Source organism: Anopheles arabiensis, chromosome 2 (genome assembly GCF_016920715.1).
Source record: "Anopheles arabiensis isolate DONGOLA chromosome 2, AaraD3, whole genome shotgun sequence".
Taxonomy (NCBI): Eukaryota; Metazoa; Arthropoda; class Insecta; order Diptera; family Culicidae; genus Anopheles; species Anopheles arabiensis.
Genome location: NC_053517.1, coordinates 62,108,913 through 62,128,357, shown reverse-complemented (window position 1 = coordinate 62,128,357; position 19,445 = coordinate 62,108,913). Strand labels below are relative to the sequence as shown.

General features: G+C 38.8%; 1 protein-coding gene across 1 annotated transcript; it reads left to right on the top strand.

Annotated features, from left to right (window-relative positions):
* The first annotated feature begins 12,394 nt into the window (after window positions 1-12,394).
* Window positions 12,395-13,138, top strand: LOC120897165 (cuticle protein 67-like). The gene is made up of 2 exons (XM_040301829.1): window positions 12,395-12,511; window positions 12,579-13,138. The coding sequence occupies exons 1-2, from the start codon at window positions 12,503-12,505 to the stop codon at window positions 12,981-12,983; spliced, it is 414 nt and encodes a 137-aa protein (XP_040157763.1). The 5' UTR covers window positions 12,395-12,502; the 3' UTR covers window positions 12,984-13,138.
* Window positions 13,139-19,445: the final 6,307 nt, after the last annotated feature.

The window sequence follows — 19,445 nt, the reverse complement described above, 5'->3', positions numbered from 1 at the left end:
ACATGTTTGTGTATTGTGCAGTCTCCCACGCCGGTAACTCTTTCTCTCGATTGCGTGCACGTTGCTCTGCTTAATTCCTGCTTATACACCATAACTCTTATTACTACTTACAACTACTTACGCACTACTCTTACACATATACACTCATACTATTTACACACTACACCATCCACCCTGTTTCTTGATCTGTCCTCTGCTACGTCCAATCCTGATATATGTAACCTGTTTGCCAAACATTTCTCTAGTGTATTTGTCGATCCCAGTTCTTTTAAGGTTCCTTTGGACGTAGGCTTGTCTTACACGCCCTCTGATGTGATATCATGTAATTCAGTCGTTGTAAGTGAAAGCCTAGTAAAATCCGCTTTATCCAAACTTAAAACTTCGTTTTCACCAGGCCCCGATGGCATCCCTGCCTGTGTTTTGAAAAAATGTGGCAATACCCTCACTCCTATTCTCACTCGTCTTTTTTCTCGCTCGCTTAGTGTAGGGATTTTTCCTAGTCAATGGAAACTAGCTTGGCTTGTTCCCATTTATAAGAAAGGTGACCGCACACTAGCATTAAACTACAGAGGCATTTCTATTATTTGTGTAAAAAATTATATTTCTACGGAACAACACGGCTTTATGCCCAATCGCTCAGTGTCCACCAACCTAATGTGTTTTTTGTCTTCTCTATATCATAACCTGTCTAGTGGTAAGCAAGTAGACACTGTCTATACTGATTTCAAAGCGGCATTTGACAGTATACCTCTATCATTATTTGTTGCTAAGCTTCGAAAACTAGGTTTCGGTGGCTCTATATTGCCGTGGTTCAACTCCTATCTTGAGAATCGTTCATATGTAGTTAAAATCTGTGGCTCTTTCTCTGAATGTTTTCTTAGTTCTTCGGGTGTCCCTCAAGGTAGTGTCCTTAGTCCCTTACTGTTCATTCTCTTCCTCAATGACTGTACTTTGATCCTTCCTCCTAACGGCTTCTTGCTATATGCGGATGACGTTAAAATTTTTCTTCCTGTATCTTCTACAGCTGATTGTCTAGTCCTTCAATCCTGGCTCTGTAAATTCTCTACATGGTGTGCTTCTAACGGTTTAGTCCTGTGTCCTGAAAAATGTTCTTTCTTGTCTTTCTTCCGATCTTCTACAAGTATAACTCATGCTTATAGTGTCTGTGATGCCCCTATTCCCCGTGCGTCCTTGTCTAAGGATCTTGGCGTCTTCTTTGACCCGAGTCTTTCTTTCAAGGAGCACACGGACTATGTCATCAACAAGGCCAACAAAAGTCTTGGTTATATTTGTCGCATGTCCACTGAAATTCGTGATCCTTTTTGTCTTAAGTCCCTTTATTGTTGTTGGGTCCGTTCCGTACTAGAATATGCCTGTGTCATCTGGTCTCCTTTCCAACTATCTCTGCTCCAAAGGATTGAGAGGATCCAGAGACGTTTTACAAGGATCGTATTTCGTAGGTCGCTGGGTCATCACTCTATTCCGCTTCATTCGTATGACGATAGATGCATTCTATTAGGACTTGCCAAGTTGGAGCACCGCCTCTCGGTCGCTCAGGCTTCTTTCGTCGCTGGCATATTGCTCAATACGATTGATACTCCTTCATTTCTGTCGCGCTTACATTTGTATGCACCTAGTCGCCCCTTACGTTATCGTTTTCGTCTCCAGTTACCTATATGTCGTACACGTTTTACTCGCAATGAGCCTTTTGTAAGAGCTATGTCGTCTTTTAATAGTACTTCTTGTAATGAGTTCGGATAGCTACGGTCGCCATGTAATGCGATGATCGTACAACTGTACTTCGAGTACCGTCGCGGTAGGTCAGTATTTCGCTGACATGAGCCGAGGTGGAATAAAACTTCGTTCGAGCGGACTTTTCGACACTTGATCGTCCAGGCGATTATAGAAACCTTTAGGAGGTTTCCCTTACTGGAAACGTTGGAGTTTTAGAAGCCTTACCTTGGGAAGGGGGACATAACTAAACTCTTGAAATAAGTTGGAAGGCGAAGATTTTTGGGCAGCGTAATGTCCTATCTTGACAGTCCGAACGAATCTGACTTGCCACGGTTGGAATTGGTTTTATTTATACTCAAATGAAGTTAAGAGTTTCACACATTTGGTTCCGGGTTTTATGTCGGAAAGTTATTGTTTTCACTCAGCTAGTTACGTTTGTCTTTTGTTGACAAGAACGATGGTTCTTGTCACTAAGTTCCTGTTTTGGGTTTAATGCATATACTGTTCTTGCTTTGGGTTACATACTGTTCCTGCTTATGTTGTGCGTTTCGGTTGTTTTTGATAAGTGTGTCACAACTGTTATTTGTTTGAATGGACGGCCTGAACTCTTCCGGTTGCGGTGCTATGGTATGATCTGATTTACTGAATGTGTTATAATGAATGTGTTACAATGGTGTGGTTTCGCTTTCCAAAGTGTGTTACAATGTGTCTATAGCTGATAGTGTGTATTATAATAAGTTTTGTATAGCAGATATGCTACACCTCCACCCTTTTTGAATAATGTACGATTGAGTTTATACGAAAGAGTGCATTATTCACTAAAAATTTTTTAATCTGTTTTTATGTACTGTTGTGGTTTTTCCTGTTCGATTGTGTTTTATAACGCAGTTCGTATTTGTAATTTCTACGACTGTAAATGGTCCTATATAAGCTGGATCTAATTTCCTTCTATTTTCGTTTGTTAAATAGACATAATCTCCTATTCGTATGTTTAATTTGTTTACATTTTCATTCAATTTTGCTTGACGTTGTAATTTTGCTTGAATAAGTTTTTGTTTTGCAATTTCATGTGATTTTTGTAATTTAAACTTCATTTCATTGTAGTATTGTTCTATATTGTATAATGGCTCTACTTTTGTTTTATATAATTCTTGTGGTAAATTAGCTTGTCTGCCAAAAATTAATTCGAAAGGTGTGAAATTAGTTGTGCTATGTACTGATGTGTTATAAACGAATTCATAAAATTTAGTCCATTGATCCCAGTCATCATGATGCTCATTGGTGTAACTTCGTAAATATTCATTTAAACTTCTATGGTTTCGCTCTAAAGATCCTATTGTTTGTGGATGATATGCTGCTGCAAATGTTTGTTTGATTTCTAATATTTTTGATATTTGTGCCAAAATTTCATTGTTATATTCAAGTCCTTGATCTGATCTCATTTCTAAAAAATTTCCAAATGTAAGAATAAAATTTTCTACTAATGCTTTTGCTATTGTATTTGCTTCTTTGTTTTGAATCGGGATGATTACGATATATTTCGATAATTCGCATTGGATCGTAACTGCGTATCGATTATTATTTGCTGTTTTTGGTAAAGGGCCTACGGTATCAATCGTTATGATGTTAAAAGGTTTGGAGGGTGTTGTCGTCACAACAGTTTCCTCTTTAGTATGTTTTAAGATCTTATTAGTTGCGCATGCTTTACAACTTTTTACATACTTGATGATATCCGCTTTCATATTTTTCCATTTGAATTTGTCCTTTATCTTACTATACAGCTTGAATTGTCCTATATGACCTCCAGATGGTGTTGTGTGGAAATTGGACAATATTTTGATCTGTTCTTCTGTATCTTCTACCAGTCTAGGTGGTGTAAATACGACGATGTGAACGTCTGTTACCATTTTGTTAATTATTTCTTTTATGGTCGACATTGAGTAAAATTCGAATAATCTGTCATTCGATGCAATTGCTAAATTCTTGTGATACTTTCTAGCGATTAGGCATGATTCATGCAGTACAAACTCTAGTGTTTGACTTTGCTTCGCAGAAGTTATGGGTATTTTAAATTTTCCCAGCGCTTTGTAGTAATTGTGATTGTATATCACGAGCTCAATAAATTCATCTTTTTCGTTAATGTTTGATTTCATTTTCAACATTTTAGTTGTATCAGATGGCCTGTCTGTTTCATACATGTTTGTTGGATTATATTCTTCTATTATTTCTTCCTTTTTCTTTTTGTTTTCTTTGTTTTCTACAACGTTGTTTTTCTTTATCATAGCTCTAGTATTTACCATTAAAATAGGATTTGATATATCTGATTTATTTTTAGGAATTGATGCTTTAAGCTCATCAGAATCAGTTATAATTCTGGATAAAGCATCTGCTACTACGTTAGTTTTACCTGCTAAAAATTCTATTTTAAAATCAAATTCTTCTAAATCTAGTCTCATTCTTGTTAGTTTAGATGTTGGGTTTTTCATACCAAAAAGATATACTAATGGTCTATGATCTGTTTTTACGGTGAATTTTCTGCCGTATAGGTATGGTTTGAAATAATTGATTGCCCAGTGAATTGCTGTAAGTTCCTTTTCTATGATAGGCTTATTCTTTTCTCCTTGCGTGAAGCTTTTGCTTGCATACGCGATTGGGTGATCTTTTCCATCTGTGATTTGAGAAAGAACTGCTCCACATGCTACATCTGAAGCATCAGTTGTTAGTATGAATTCTTTAGTAAAATCCGGATACTTCAAGACTGCTGGAGACAAAAGGCTTTCTTTTAAACTATTAAATGCTTTTTGGCATTCATCTGTCCAAATAAACTTGACATTTTTCTTAATTAAGTTATTTAAAGGTTTAGCAATTTTTGCAAAATTCTGTACAAATTTCCGATAATAATTACAAAATGCAACAAATCTTCGTACTTCATCTGCATTTTTAGGTAAAGGGAAGTTTCTAATTGTTTCAAACTTAGAATCGTCTGGGTATATACCCTTATCTGTTATTTTATGACCTAGATAAGTAACTTCTGTTTTGAAAAATGAACATTTTTCTGGATTTAATTTTAAATTGTAAGACCTTAACCTATCAAAAACCTTAACTATGTTACCGATGTGCTGCCGTGCACTGCAGCCAGTAACGATTATATCGTCTATATATACAAATGCTAGCTCAGGAGTTAATCCTGCCATAGCGATAGCCATCATGCGTTGAAAGCTGTTGGGGCTAATGTTTAAACCGAACGGCATACGTTTAAATTGATAATGCCCTGATCCGGTTGAAAAAGCTGTAAATTTTCTTGAATCATTTTCTAAAGGTATTTGATGGAATCCTGACATGAGATCAAGGGTGCTAAAATATTTTGCCAACCCTAGCTGATCTAATATTGTATCTATTCTTGGTAATGGAAATTTATCTGGTATAACCTTTTTGTTTAGCTGCCTGAAATCTACTACAAGTCTCCATTTTTATTATCATCCGTTGATTTCTTTGGAACCAATAATATAGGTGAGTTATATGGGGAGACTGAGTGTTCAATTATGTCATTCTTAAGCATTTTGTCTACCTGATTTTGTATTTCATCAGCCTGTGAGTATATTTGTTTATAATTCGGTATATACGTAGGAATATTATCCTTTAATTCAATTTTCTGAGGGTAAAAGTTATTTGTAGTAATGGGATCATCCTCTACGCAAAATATATCGTTATAGTCAGTTACGATTTTCTTCAAATTATAAATTTCTGTAGTGGGGATTTTATCCACTTTAATTTTTTGTAATAGTTTTTGCAATCTATCATTATTAATTTCTCCTACTTTGTTATTCACTTGTTTCACTTCATAATTTGCTAATGGTTCTGTAATGGGTTTAAATTCTGCGTTTGTTATGTAAATATTTCTCTGCCTTGTATTGATGAATTTAATTAACTGATTATCCTTTGAAATAATAGTGCTGCCACAGAATACTCCTGGTTTAATTTCTTGTGCGAAGACTATAGTATCCTCTGTAATGTTTGGAAGATATACTTTACGTACCACTTCACTTCTGATTGGCAAAATAAATCCTTTTCCATCATCTTCTTCAATGTTATGCTGAATTTCTTCTCCCTGACACGTGAATGTAAGCATTTCCAAATGATAATTAATTGAACATCTGTATAATTTGTAAAAGTCTCTGCCTAATATACCATCTGCTCCTATGTTGAATTCATCTGGAACTAATACAAAATCGTGTTCCAATTCTAGATTGTTGAAATATATAGTGCATGTTGTACTTCCTTTTGAATAAATTGGTGTGTTAGATATCCCTGTTAATGATATTGAGTCTGAACGTATTGGGCCATGATTTTTCTTTAACTTGCTTGCTTTAAATAAAGAAATTGATGCTCCTGTATCAACTAGTAATATTGATGTTTCATTATTTGCAATGCTCAATCTAATCTTTATATAATCAACTCCATTTAGCTCTAATGAGTAAATTGATCTAAGGTTTGAGTTGACTCCTGTTGGTCTAAAAATTGTTTTCCTCCACTTCCTGTATCTGAGCTGTAGTATGGTATATGTTTCGTTGTTGTTGCCCTGTTTCTCCATTTGTTATTGGCCTAAGGTTTTTGTTTGGTCTGTTCTGATTACCATTGAAGTTGGAGTTGTATCTTTCATTATTGTATCCCTGAATAAATCTGTTGTTATAGCGAATATTGTTTCGCAGATTGTTGTTGTAGCTGCTATTGTTATTATTGCGATTGTTGAAGTTGTTATTATTTCTGTTATTATAGTAGTTTCGGTATGGTTGGTTTGTATTTGGACCATAGTTGTTTTGATTGTTCCTATTCTGGTTACCTTGGTTTCTAGGATAGTATCTATTGTAGCGTTGTGTATTTATGTTAAGGACATTAGTAGTTCTGTTTGTTTCTTCACTTTCATTCTCCATTACTTTCTGTGTTGCATCGGTTATTGTCGCAAAAGTACCTGCCTTCAACAGTATTTTAGTTTCAGAGTTTGCTACCTTTTCTTTAAGTGTGTCGATACCTGTTTTTATTGCCATATCGTTAGCTATTTTTTCTGGAATTCCTTGTTTAAGATAAATTACTTTCAGTTTCTCTGAAAGTAGTTCGACCTCATTGCAAATTGATTGTGCATCCCTTGTTTTTATGGATTTTAGTTTGGCTATTACTTTATCAGGTGTTGTTTTATCTTCACATCTTCTCTTTATATCATTGATTAATTCATTAAAAGTCGTTATATTGCTAGGTAACCCTATTCTAGCCTTACCAGTCAGTCTGGTTCTTATGAATTTTACGAGCATTTCTTCATGGTTTGGATTTAACTCGAACAATAGCGTGGAAGCGTCCTCAAATGCATTAAAGGTATCGGGTGACCCGTCATATGTGGGTACAAGACCTGTGGCTGTTTTAATATCAAAATTAGCCATTTTAATTTTTTTATGCAGCTTTAGTAAGACAAATATGATCTGAGCTAAGAGTTTAAATGATAATCTACTGGTTGTTAACAGTGTTAAATTGATATTTTTATCCTCTGAGCTATTTGTAGAAAAATCAGATGATTTGTTACGTGAATCGTCGTTGGTTTTTGATGTGCTCATAGCAATGATATTTTGTATTAATGCATTAGAAATTTTGCTAAATTCTAATAGTTTGTTAAAAGTATATTTGTATCTATTTTTTCGATGTCATTTTGAATTTCTTTAAATGTTTCTTCAGCTTTAATTCTTAGTTGTGTTCTTGTACAAGTTCTTTGATTAGGATCCTGTATTTTTTTAAATATATATTTCAAAATTTCGATTTTATCGCTTATAGTAATCATTCCTTTTTCATATTGTTTTCAATTACTTCCTATTTCCTATTTCCTAGCTTTGAAAACCCATTTGACCATATTTTAAAGTTACAGTACCTTAATGGAATATGCGACGTGCATTTTGTTGCTGCTGATTCTACGCTGTATTTATACTGGTGCTTGCAGTTTAATCGGTGCTTGGTGTGAATTTCCACGATGTCATCAGTTGTCGCTCGATGTCTTGTCGGGGTTGGGACACTTGTTCATTCTCGTCTGCCAATCCAGATTGGGCAGTGGGCTCGCCTTGTCTTTTCGTCTTCCACGTTGGGAACGGTTGTTCCATTCAATCACGCTGATCACTACTTGTTTTGCACTGCACTTTATTATTCCATATCACTTGCTCCAAGAATCGTATAGATTGCTACACTGTACTGTGCTGAACTGGGGTTGTTGTTAAAAGTTAGCATTTTTTTTCTATAGTTTCCCATTTCAAGGTTACTCTACTAGGTAAACCGATCGCATAAGCGTTAATACGTTTTTACACATTTAGGTAGGTTCTCACATCACTGTGTACGGTTAATGTTTGTTCGTCAATTAAACATTCATTTCGCACTTACACTGCACTAAATGTTTTTATTTTTCATTCTGCACTGTACGAAACTTGCTTGTAGCTGTTCTTTCATCGTTATTGCTTTTGTTAACATATGGTTTACTTGCGCCAGCTGCGTTGATGAATGTTCCGTAAAAAAAATTGCACATTTGACACTTTTTTTCACTTTCCGCCGAATGCCGGTTATGGTCACAATACTTTTGGTTCGTCACACGACACTTTAGCTTTACGTTACCGTTGTACGTATCACATTTTACTTGAAATAATTTGCTTACACTTCTGCCTGTCGATTGCAGATTAAGGTCACGGTCGCCATGTAATGAGTTCGGACGATAGCTACGGTCGCCATGTAATGCGATGATCGTACAACTGTACTTCGAGTACCGTCGCGGTAGGTCAGTATTTCGCTGACATGAGCCGAGGTGGAATAAAACTTCGTTCGAGCGGACTTTTCGACACTTGATCGTCCAGGCGATTATAGAAACCTTTAGGAGGTTTCCCTTACTGGAAACGTTGGAGTTTTAGAAGCCTTACCTTGGGAAGGGGGACATAACTAAACTCTTGAAATAAGTTGGAAGGCGAAGATTTTTGGGCAGCGTAATGTCCTATCTTGACAGTCCGAACGAATCTGACTTGCCACGGTTGGAATTGGTTTTATTTATACTCAAATGAAGTTAAGGGTTTCACACATTTGGTTCCGGGTTTTATGTCGGAAAGTTATTGTTTTCACTCAGCTAGTTACGTTTGTCTTTTGTTGACAAGAACGATGGTTCTTGTCACTAAGTTCCTGTTTTGGGTTTAATGCATATACTGTTCTTGCTTTGGGTTACATACTGTTCCTGCTTATGTTGTGCGTTTCGGTTGTTTTTGATAAGTGTGTCACAACTGTTATTTGTTTGAATGGACGGCCTGAACTCTTCCGGTTGCGGTGCTATGGTATGATCTGATTTACTGAATGTGTTATAATGAATGTGTTACAATGGTGTGGTTTCGCTTTCCAAAGTGTGTTACAATGTGTCTATAGCTGATAGTGTGTATTATAATAAGTTTTGTATAGCAGATATGCTACATTCTGATCTGTTCGATTTCAACATATCCTATCCTGTCTACCGATCCCGTCTTCGCTCCTTTTCCGTACCATAAACTCCTTCCAACTCCTTCGTGAATAATTGTATATTATAGTCAGTAAGAACTATTGCTGTAACCCAACGTGGCCGAGCAATTAATAAAATAAAAATAAAATAAAATAAAAAGCCTCTTTTATGGAAGCCTGTAGACTAAAAAAAACAAAAAGAAACAGGACTGCCAACATGTTTTATGAACATGACCAAAAGATATACTCAAAAAACGGAAATAAAAATAAAACAGGTAAAAAATAAAGATTACTTTTTTGGAATGAGAAAGAAAACGAGGTGATATGGAATATGTACAGCTGAAAATAAAAACAGAGCCAACAACAAAAATAACAACACAGGTGTGAGATGTCAAAAAAGGAGAAAAAAGGTTAATGCACTGTTTGAAACCTGATAGACTTGAAGATTTTCGAACGTAGGAAAGGTGACATAGGATCCATTAAAAAATATAAATCTTTCAAAAAATATCCAATAGGTTGCGTTAACCCATTCAGTGTTTTGCCCGAGTCTCGCTCGGGGTAACAGATCCCTTTTGTAGCGATTTGCCCGAGTTATACTCGTTCTGATTTTTTTGCTCTGTTTCGTGGTGTACGGTAGCTGTGAATAGGGATGGGTCAAGTAGCATTTTGTGCTTTTTTGTGGTAGAACACAATTTTGTGGTAGAGCACAGTTTTGAACTATACCACAATTTTGCGCAACTGTAGTAAGTGTGTTACCACATTGACGTAGCACGAGAATATAGAACCGCACATTCAATGTGGTAACACCCTTATTACAGTAGTGCAAAACTGTGCGTACACAAAATTGAGGTATAGTTGTGCTGTGCTCTACCACAAAATTGTGGTCCTTCGCAAAATTGCTTGCGCACAAAATTGCTAGCGCACAAAATTGCGTTATAGCACCAAAATAGTGCGCGTACAAAATTATGCGGTACCACAAAATTGTGCGGTTGCACAAAAGTGGTACCACAATTTTGTTTAGTGTGCAAGTGTGCCCGCACATATTAACGTACTGTGCGTGCGTGGTAGCACTGTGCTATTTGACCCATCACTAGATGTGAAACAGCTGTGTGATGACTCACGAGCGCTGAAGATATGGTTGATGTTATTCGGCCGTATCGGTGTTTTCGATCGTTCCCGGGAACGTTCGCCGCGACGCTCATTTTCACTCATTTTATAGCCATTTTTATACATTATTTTTATCACTAGATTAAAAATTAGAAAACCGTCTAGGTTTTGTACAGCCCAACCTAGTGCTACACCCCTGTACTCTCATGAAAGAAGAACATTCTCCGATGAACGAGTTCACCGATACGGCTGATTGTCTGCAATGAAACTGCAATTCTAAGAAACAATTTTATTCAAGACATAATAACTGCAGACGTGATGCAATAAACTTACTAAAATCGCAACGTTACTGAAGGCATACAATCCCCAAGACTTGAAATAAACCAATAATTATCACTTCAAGCAATACCACTTTCAAGCATGTATTAACAGTTTAGCATTTCTACTACACAGATTTAACTATAAACCACACATACTTTAATTGTAATTTAATTGTAACACACTTCGGAAAGCCAAACCACAATATTGCAACACATTCATTATAACACACTCAGCAAATCAGATCATATCATAACAAAACAACGGGATGAGTTGAGGCCTCACCGTTCATATTAAAACAATTGTGACACACTTACTGAAAACACCCGAAACAAAATAAGCTAATTAGGCTAAATATAAATATATTTTCGCGATTTGCGGAAAATCCGTAAGAGATAGATGAAAACAGTGAATGTATGAGTTGTGCAGAATACTATTTCACATCTTTGTATATTTTTTTTCAAATTTTTTCAACTCATTTTTACACGAGCTATGACGAAAAAACAAATTTATGGTCGTACCATAACTATAAAGACACTTCGAAAAACAGGTCTCATGTGCTAATTAACGCATTTAAAAATCGTTCAAAAATATAAATCACATATTCTACAAAGATTTTAAAGAAATATATTTTTGAACGATTTTTAAAAAGTGTTTTTATAACTTATTTTAAGGTTTTATTAGTTTTATAAGAGTAACTATAAAAAAAAATCGAATATAAAAAAAATAAAAAAACCAATTTTTTCGCCTGGAATGATTGTTTTGAAAATGGAAATCAAAGTGTGTAAAAAGTTTTTCAAAAACTATTTTGAAATTGCCATGAGAACCTTATCAATTTTGTGAACAACGGTTCAAAACTGATCCGTTCAAACAAAAGCGACACAAAAACATCAACAACGATTTTTTAGCAGAATCTAAATATTTGCTGCTGTTACATCCATAGTTAAGGAATGTAATCCTAGTCTGATATTTTTTTCCTCCCACCACCCACTTCACCATCGATGTTCTCTTAGACCGCTACTCTTTATATTTTTGAACGATTTTTAAATGCGTTAGTTAGCACATGAGACTTGTTTTTCGAGGTGTCTTTATAGTTATGGTACGACCATAAATTTGTTTTTTCGTCATAGCTCGTGTAAAAATGAGTTGAAGAAATTTGAAAAAAATATACAAAGATGTGAAATAGTATTCTGCACAACTCATAGATTCACTGTTTTTATCTATCTCTTATGGATTTTCCGCAAATCGCGAAAAACGACTGTCCATATAGTTGTGGTTGGCGCTGTATATAGTTATATTATATATATATATATATATATATATATATATATATATATATATATATATATATATATATATATATATATATATATATATATATATATATATATATATATAAATATATACATGCATACATTTATTTTACATTTCTGCATTTTATGCATTTTATTTTACATTTATGCATTATATACATTATCTTCAACAAGTTTGCCATGCATGCAGTCATGCAGCTCTCTGGTGATTGTGATAGTGATTATGTTGCTTTATGAATCTAGTTTAACATCGTACTACTTCGTCCACCCTTTCCCAACGCAATGCAAGTGAGAGTGACCTGTGGGTGCGTGTGACCTGCAAGATTGAAGTACACGATGAAAAAAAAACACCAACAAAGCAAAGCAATTCACTACTGGCATGCTTTTTGCGGGTTCCATTGGGTACTATAAAAGCGATATGCAGTCTCTTTATGGATTATCAGTTTCCTAACTGAATTCAAAGCAGTCGCATCGACGATTTCATTGACGTTATCATTTATTCAGTTATTCTGTTTACATATTTCTCTGTCACAATGTATCGTGTAAGTGGTTATATGTAATGTGTTCATATGAAAGAGCAGTTTTATTAAAGTTTATTCTTTTCCATAGTTTGTCGCTCTTTTTGCTTTGGTTGCTGTATCCCAAGCCGCCTACACTCTGAACCCAGCAGGCCCAACTTACGCAGGTATTCACACTCCGGCCATTACCAGCCAGCAGTCTAATATCCTACGCAGTTATGGAAACTTGGGACAGATCTCGACCTACTCGAAGACCATCGATACTCCCTACTCTTCAGTCAGCAAATCCGATGTGCGAGTAAGCAATCCAGGACTGGCGGTTGGCCATATCGCCGCTTCTTATCCACATGCAATCGCTGCTCCTGCTTATGGTCATGTCGGTTATGCTGCTACGGCACTTAAGAATCCGGCACTACTGGGCGTTGCATATTCCGCTGCTCCAGCCGTTGCGCACATGACTTACAGCAATGGCCTCGGCATTAACTATGCCTGGTAAACATTGTTTTGGTCGAACTAAAACCATGTTTATCACCACCATCGATGCTAGTGAAAAACAAACGTTCATCCTACAAATGCAAATGCAACACGGCCAATGAAACAAAAAGTCATAGTCAACACAGTCAAACAATAAATAATAATTTATATTCGAAATACAGTGTGTTGCTACGTGTGTACTCGGGGGCGAGCACTACGCCAACTAAGCGGTCCCTTGGGGCCCAGAAATAAATACCCCCCCCCCCTTGCTAATGTTTTGCTAAATTTTTGGTAAGTTTGCTTTACAACCATTGACCACAACAACATTGACGTTTGACGTTTAACGTAAAAGTCGCATTCGCATATCGCTCAGTACATTTTCTTTAAAATCGCGCTGTTTATCACACTATTTTCCGATTTCTGTATAATCACAGTATTTTAGAACACCGTTCCATTATCGTTCAATAGTGCGTTTATCTCTGTTGACCAAAACTACCCGCGTAAATTTAGTTTTTCGGATCGCATTTGAGTTCGCGTGTCCTAACCGCCATCGCTCTTGTTGCTGCAACGAAAACCTGCACCGCTCCCGTAGAATGGCCCGAATTTGCAACGCCTGCACTATGGAAATTGAAGAGGCATCTATCAGCTGCTGCCTGTGCGACTCTCCATTTCACCAGCGCTGCACTTCGGTTCCTGTTGATCTGTTCCTGCGCATTGCGGAATATAAACAATTACACTGGTGCTGTATTAGCTGCAACAACGTATTTATGAATCCGCGCACCAAGTTCGTAAAAGTCGCAGCCATGCAATCTGGCTTCCAGACGGCAATAACGGTCGCCGAAAGCATCAAGACCGTTATGGAGCCATTGACTAATGAAATTAAAACTGGGTTTGCACGGATGTCAGCTCGATCTAAAAACTCCACGAAGTAGCCACTCCCCCGCTAAAATTCGTCGCATAAATCGGTCAAAACGTTTGTTCTCGGATGTCGCTACTGACAACCGTACGTTGTTTACATTTGGCGCCAGACCCATTAACACCCAAAACAATAACAACCAGAACCAACATAATAAGCCGATTGATAATATGTATCGCAAAAATCGAGCTCCACCCATGATCACAGGCACAAACAAAGATACAACTAAATTTCCGATCAAAATACCCTACAAACAACGAGCGGGATATTTTATCATGGTGTGTGTAAAATCCTAGAGTTAAGCGGAGAATCCCCAGTCCGCAACCCAGTCCGCAAAAGCCGAAGTTTTGTATGGGATCGTGTCGTACACATATGGACCCACTTACGTACCCACTTGCAGTAGAAGTGTAAATGTGGTTTCACGCACACATAGACACATTCGACCCGAACGATCGCGTTCACACATACTATAACGCTCCGATTTCTTCTGCACCTCACGCATACCAATGTGTTTGCTCCACCCCCTTTTCGGATTGCTTATAGAAATGATGAGGCACACATGTTTATTTTTGCTGTATGCACACATTCGCATGAGGTTTATTCCACACTTTGTCTCTCCCGTCCAACACGTGCTTTCCCCGGTACCAAAATCCATGCGACTTTTCGCTAACGGATTGATTAAATGGCGCCCGATTAGACGATCCGATAGAAGCACTTTTCAGGCTTAACGGATTGAGCGAGATACACCGTCGCGGCGACACGATACATGTTGCATACATGTGTACTACATTTTAAGAGCCCCCCTCGCTTCCTTTCGGATTGCAATGAGTTCATACACACTTAAAACTTCGTTTAACATATTTTATATTCGTTTTTTTTTTATTTTTCACTTTCTTTTCTGAAGTACATTCTTTCATACACACATCCTCCCCCAGGTATTTTTCGAAGATTTTTCGAAGAAACTAAAAAAAACTAACGCACACAACTAGATCCGCGAGAGAGAGCGAATCGGCAAAGAAAAAAAACACATACACACACACACACACCTCCTCCTCCCCTTGGTGTTTTTCGCAAAGTGATCCCGTAGAACGTGAACGCAAAAACACACACACAAAGCACGCAGGCAAGCACACACACACCCCACTCCTCCCCCCCCCTCGTGTTTTCGCAAGGTGATTCCGTAGGAGATCGCGAAACAGCAAAAACACGCACACAGCCACGCACGCATGCAAGCACACATACATACACACATACACAGCCACGCACGCATGCAAGCACACATACACACACACATACACATACACATACACCTACCCCTCCCCCCTCTCTTGGTGTTTTTCGCAAGGTGATCCCGTAGGATCTCGTTATGCGAAGCGGCAAAAACACACACAGCCACGAACGCAGGCATGCACACACATACACACACATAGACGCGCGCGCGCACGCAAGCACGAACGCACGAGGGAGCTTAAAGGTTCTATACGTTGCCGGTCTCCCCCTCCCGTGTTCTCGTTCTCCGACAAGGCTGATGTGTGCACGTTTGTGCGTGTACCTTTGCCGTCCCTCCTCTCCTTCCTCATCCGTTGACCGTTCGTTGTAAGCTGGAGGATTAGTTCAGCGCTGTTGAAGAAATGAAAGTTAAGAATAAGATTACTCACTCTTTTTTCGTATGCTTTGTGTGTTATCATAACTTACCTTATTGCAAACAAAATCCGGAATGAAGCTCCTCGTTTAGGATATTCCGCATTCGATCACATCCTCGGCGATGCTCGACGCCATCAGTGGATGCCCCGGTACCATAATCCATGCGACTTTTCGCTAACGGATTGATTAAATGGCGCCCGATTAGACGATCCGATAGAAGCACTTTTCAGGCTTAACGGATTGAGCGAGATACACCGTCGCGGCGACACGATACATGTTGCATACATGTGTACTACATTTCAAGAGCCCCCCCTCGCTTTTTTTCGGATAGCAATGAGTTCATACACACTTAAAACTTCGTTTAACATATTTTATATTCGTTTTTTTTTTATTTTTCACTTTCTTTTCTGAAGTACATTCTTTCATACACACATCCTCCCCCAGGTATTTTTCGAAGATTTTTCGAAGAAACTAAAAAAAAACTAACGCACACAACTAGATCCGCGAGAGAGAGCGAATCGGCAAAGAAAAAAAACACATACACACACACACACCTCCTCCTCCCCTTGGTGTTTTTCGCAAAGTGATCCCGTAGAACGTGAACGCAAAAACACACACACAAAGCACGCAGGCAAGCACACACACACCCCACTCCTCCCCCCTCCCCCTCGTGTTTTCGCAAGGTGATTCCGTAGGAGATCGCGAAACAGCAAAAAACACGCACACAGCCACGCACGCATGCAAGCACACATACATACACACATACACAGCCACGCACGCATGCAAGCACACATACACACACACATACACATACACATACACCTACCCCTCCCCCTCTCTTGGTGTTTTTCGCAAGGTGATCCCGTAGGATCTCGTTATGCGAAGCGGCAAAAACACACACAGCCACGAACGCAGGCATGCACACACATACACACACATAGACGCGCGCGCGCACGCAAGCACGAACGCACGAGGGAGCTTAAAGGTTCTATACGTTGCCGGTCTCCCCCTCCCGTGTTCTCGTTCTCCGACAAGGCTGATGTGTGCACGTTTGTGCGTGTACCTTTGCCGTCCCTCCTCTCCTTCATCATCCGTTGACCGTTCGTTGTAAGCTGGAGGATGAGTTCAGCGCTGTTGAAGAAATGAAGATTAAGAATAAGATTACTCACTCTTTTTCCGTATGCTTTGTGTGTTATCATAACTTACCTTATTGCAAACAAAATCCGGAATGAAGCTCCTCGTTTAGAATATTCCGCATTCGATCACATCCTCGGCGATGCTCGACGCCATCAGTGGATGAAAGCAGGAAAAGAAACAAAGAAAAGCATCAGTCACCATCAGCATCATCTTACTCTCACATTTTTACATCGGTTGATGATTCTTACCTTTTCAAATTCACCAAAACAAACAGCGATGGAACCAAATCCAGAACACCAAAATCACACACGATTTCTGGAGCAAACCGACACATCCTCCCCCTCCAATTGTTTGCCACAGACTGACGTGTGTGTGAGCAGCAATGTTCTTGAAGCGGTGAGCAACGGTAAAGCACATACAAGAAGAAGCGAGACGGCTATACGAGTAGCGACTTACGCCGCCGCACAGACAGCGCGTGTCATAATTTTATGCGCGAAAATCTTAAAATTCAAGTTATTCATGACAAATTGAATCGACATTTTCATGCTCTGACGAACTTTTACGAAAGATATGTAAAAACTTAATGTAGTGCAATTAAATTTAGTGCAATATCATTAGCAGAACATAACATTTTGATATTTGTTTGTAAATTCAGATCCTAAGAGCTACTACTTTTTTGAACAATAAGTGTAGAAACACAAATTTTGTCTGAGTCCAGAACAGCAACAGGGAAGAGGTCGTACCCTGAGTGTGGAGATGTGTGTGTATGTGGTGAACGTTGCCGCGTCAAGCGTGCTGTAGGATACAATGCGTGTAGGAGGGGGTAATATCGCTTGGCTCATTGAAAATACAGGCAAAGTTGGCGCGAAGAAAACGCAACACTACGGATTGTATGGAAAATGTTGCGCGTTCAATCCGATTGCCATGCGATTGTCCTGGGGGTGAAAGCAGGAAAAGAAACAAAGAAAATAATCCGTCATGCCAACCCCCAGGACAATCGCATGGCAATCGGATTGAACGCGCAACATTTTCCATACAATCCGCAGTGTTGCGTTTTCTTCGCGCCAACTTTGCCTGTATTTTCAATGAGCCAAGCGATTTTACCCCCTCCTACACGCGTTGTATCCTAAAGCACGCTTGTCACGGCAACGTTCACCACATACACACACATCTCCACACTCAGGGTACGACATCTTCCCTGTTGCTGTTCTGGACACAGACAAAATTTGTGTTTCTACACGTATTGTTCAAAAAAGTAGTAGCTCTTAGGATCTGAATTTACAAACAAATATCAAAATGTTATGTTCTGCTAATGATATTGCACTAAATTTAATTGCACTACATTAAGTTTTTACATATCTTTAGTAAAAGTTCGTCAGAGTATGAAAATGTCGATACAATTTGTCATGAATAACTTAAATTTTAAGATTTTCGCGCATAAAATTATGACGCGCGCTGTGTGCGGCGGCGTAATTCGCTACTCGTATAGCCGTATCGTTTTCATTGCTCACACACGTCAGTCTGTGGCAAACAATTGTGTCGGTTTGCTCCAGAAATCGTGTGTGATTTTGGTGTTCTGGATTTGGTTCCATCGCTGTTTGTTTTGGTGAATTTGAAAAGGTAAGAATCATCAACCGATGTAAAAGTGTGAGAGTAAGATGATGCTGATGGTGACTGATGCTTTTCTTTGTTTTTTTTTCGGCTTTTATCCACTGATGGCGTCGAGCATCGCCGAGGATGTGATCGAATGCGGAATATTCTAAACGAGGAGCTTCATTCCGGATTTTGTTTGGGTAAGTTATGATAACACACAAAGCATACGGAAAAGAGTGAGTAATCTTATTCTTAATCTTCATTTCTTCAACAGCGCTGAACTCATCCTCCAGCTTACAACGAACGGTCAACGGATGAGGAAGGAGGAGGGACGGCAGGTACACGCACAAACGTGCACACCTCAGCCTTGTCGGAGAACGAGAACACGGGAGGGGGAGACCGGCAACGTAGGTTCTATACGTTCTTCATTTACGCTCCCTTGTGCGTTCGTGCGTGCACGCGCGCGTCTGTGTGTGTGCATGCCTGCGTGCGTGGCTGTGTGTTTTGCCGCTTCGCTTAACGAGATCCTACGGGATCACCTTGTGAAAAACACCAAGAGAGGGGGAGGTAGGTGTATGTGTATGTGTGTGTATGTGTGCTTGCGCGTACGTGGTTGTGTGTGTTTGCGATCTCCGACGGAATCAAAAGGGGGTAGGGGGGAAACACGAGGGGGGGAGGAATGAGGTGTGTATTTGTGTGCTAGCCTGCATGCGTGTGTGGTTTTTGTGTGTGTTTTGCGTTCGCGTTCTCCTACGGGATCACCTTGCGAAAAACACCATGGGGAGGAGAAGGTGTGTGTGTGTTTTCTCTTCTTTGTCGTTTCGCACTCTCCCGTGGGTCTCCTTGTGTGCGTTAGTTTTTTTGTTTTTCAAGAAGAAAAAAAAAATACTTCGAAAAATACCAGTGGGGAGGGTGTGTGTATGAATGAAAGAATGTGCTTAGAAAAGAAAGTAGAAAATAAAAAATATTGAACAACGGATTCGTAAGTGTGTTTGAACTCATTGCTATCCGAAAAAAAGCGAGGGGGGGCTCTTGAAATGTAGTACACATGTATGCAACATGTATCGTGTCGCCGCGACGGTGTATCTCGCTCAATCCGTTAAGCCTGAAAAGTGCTTCTATCGGATCGTCTAATCGGGCGCCATTTAATCAATCCGTTAGCGAAAAGTCGCATGGATTTTGGTACCGGGGTAC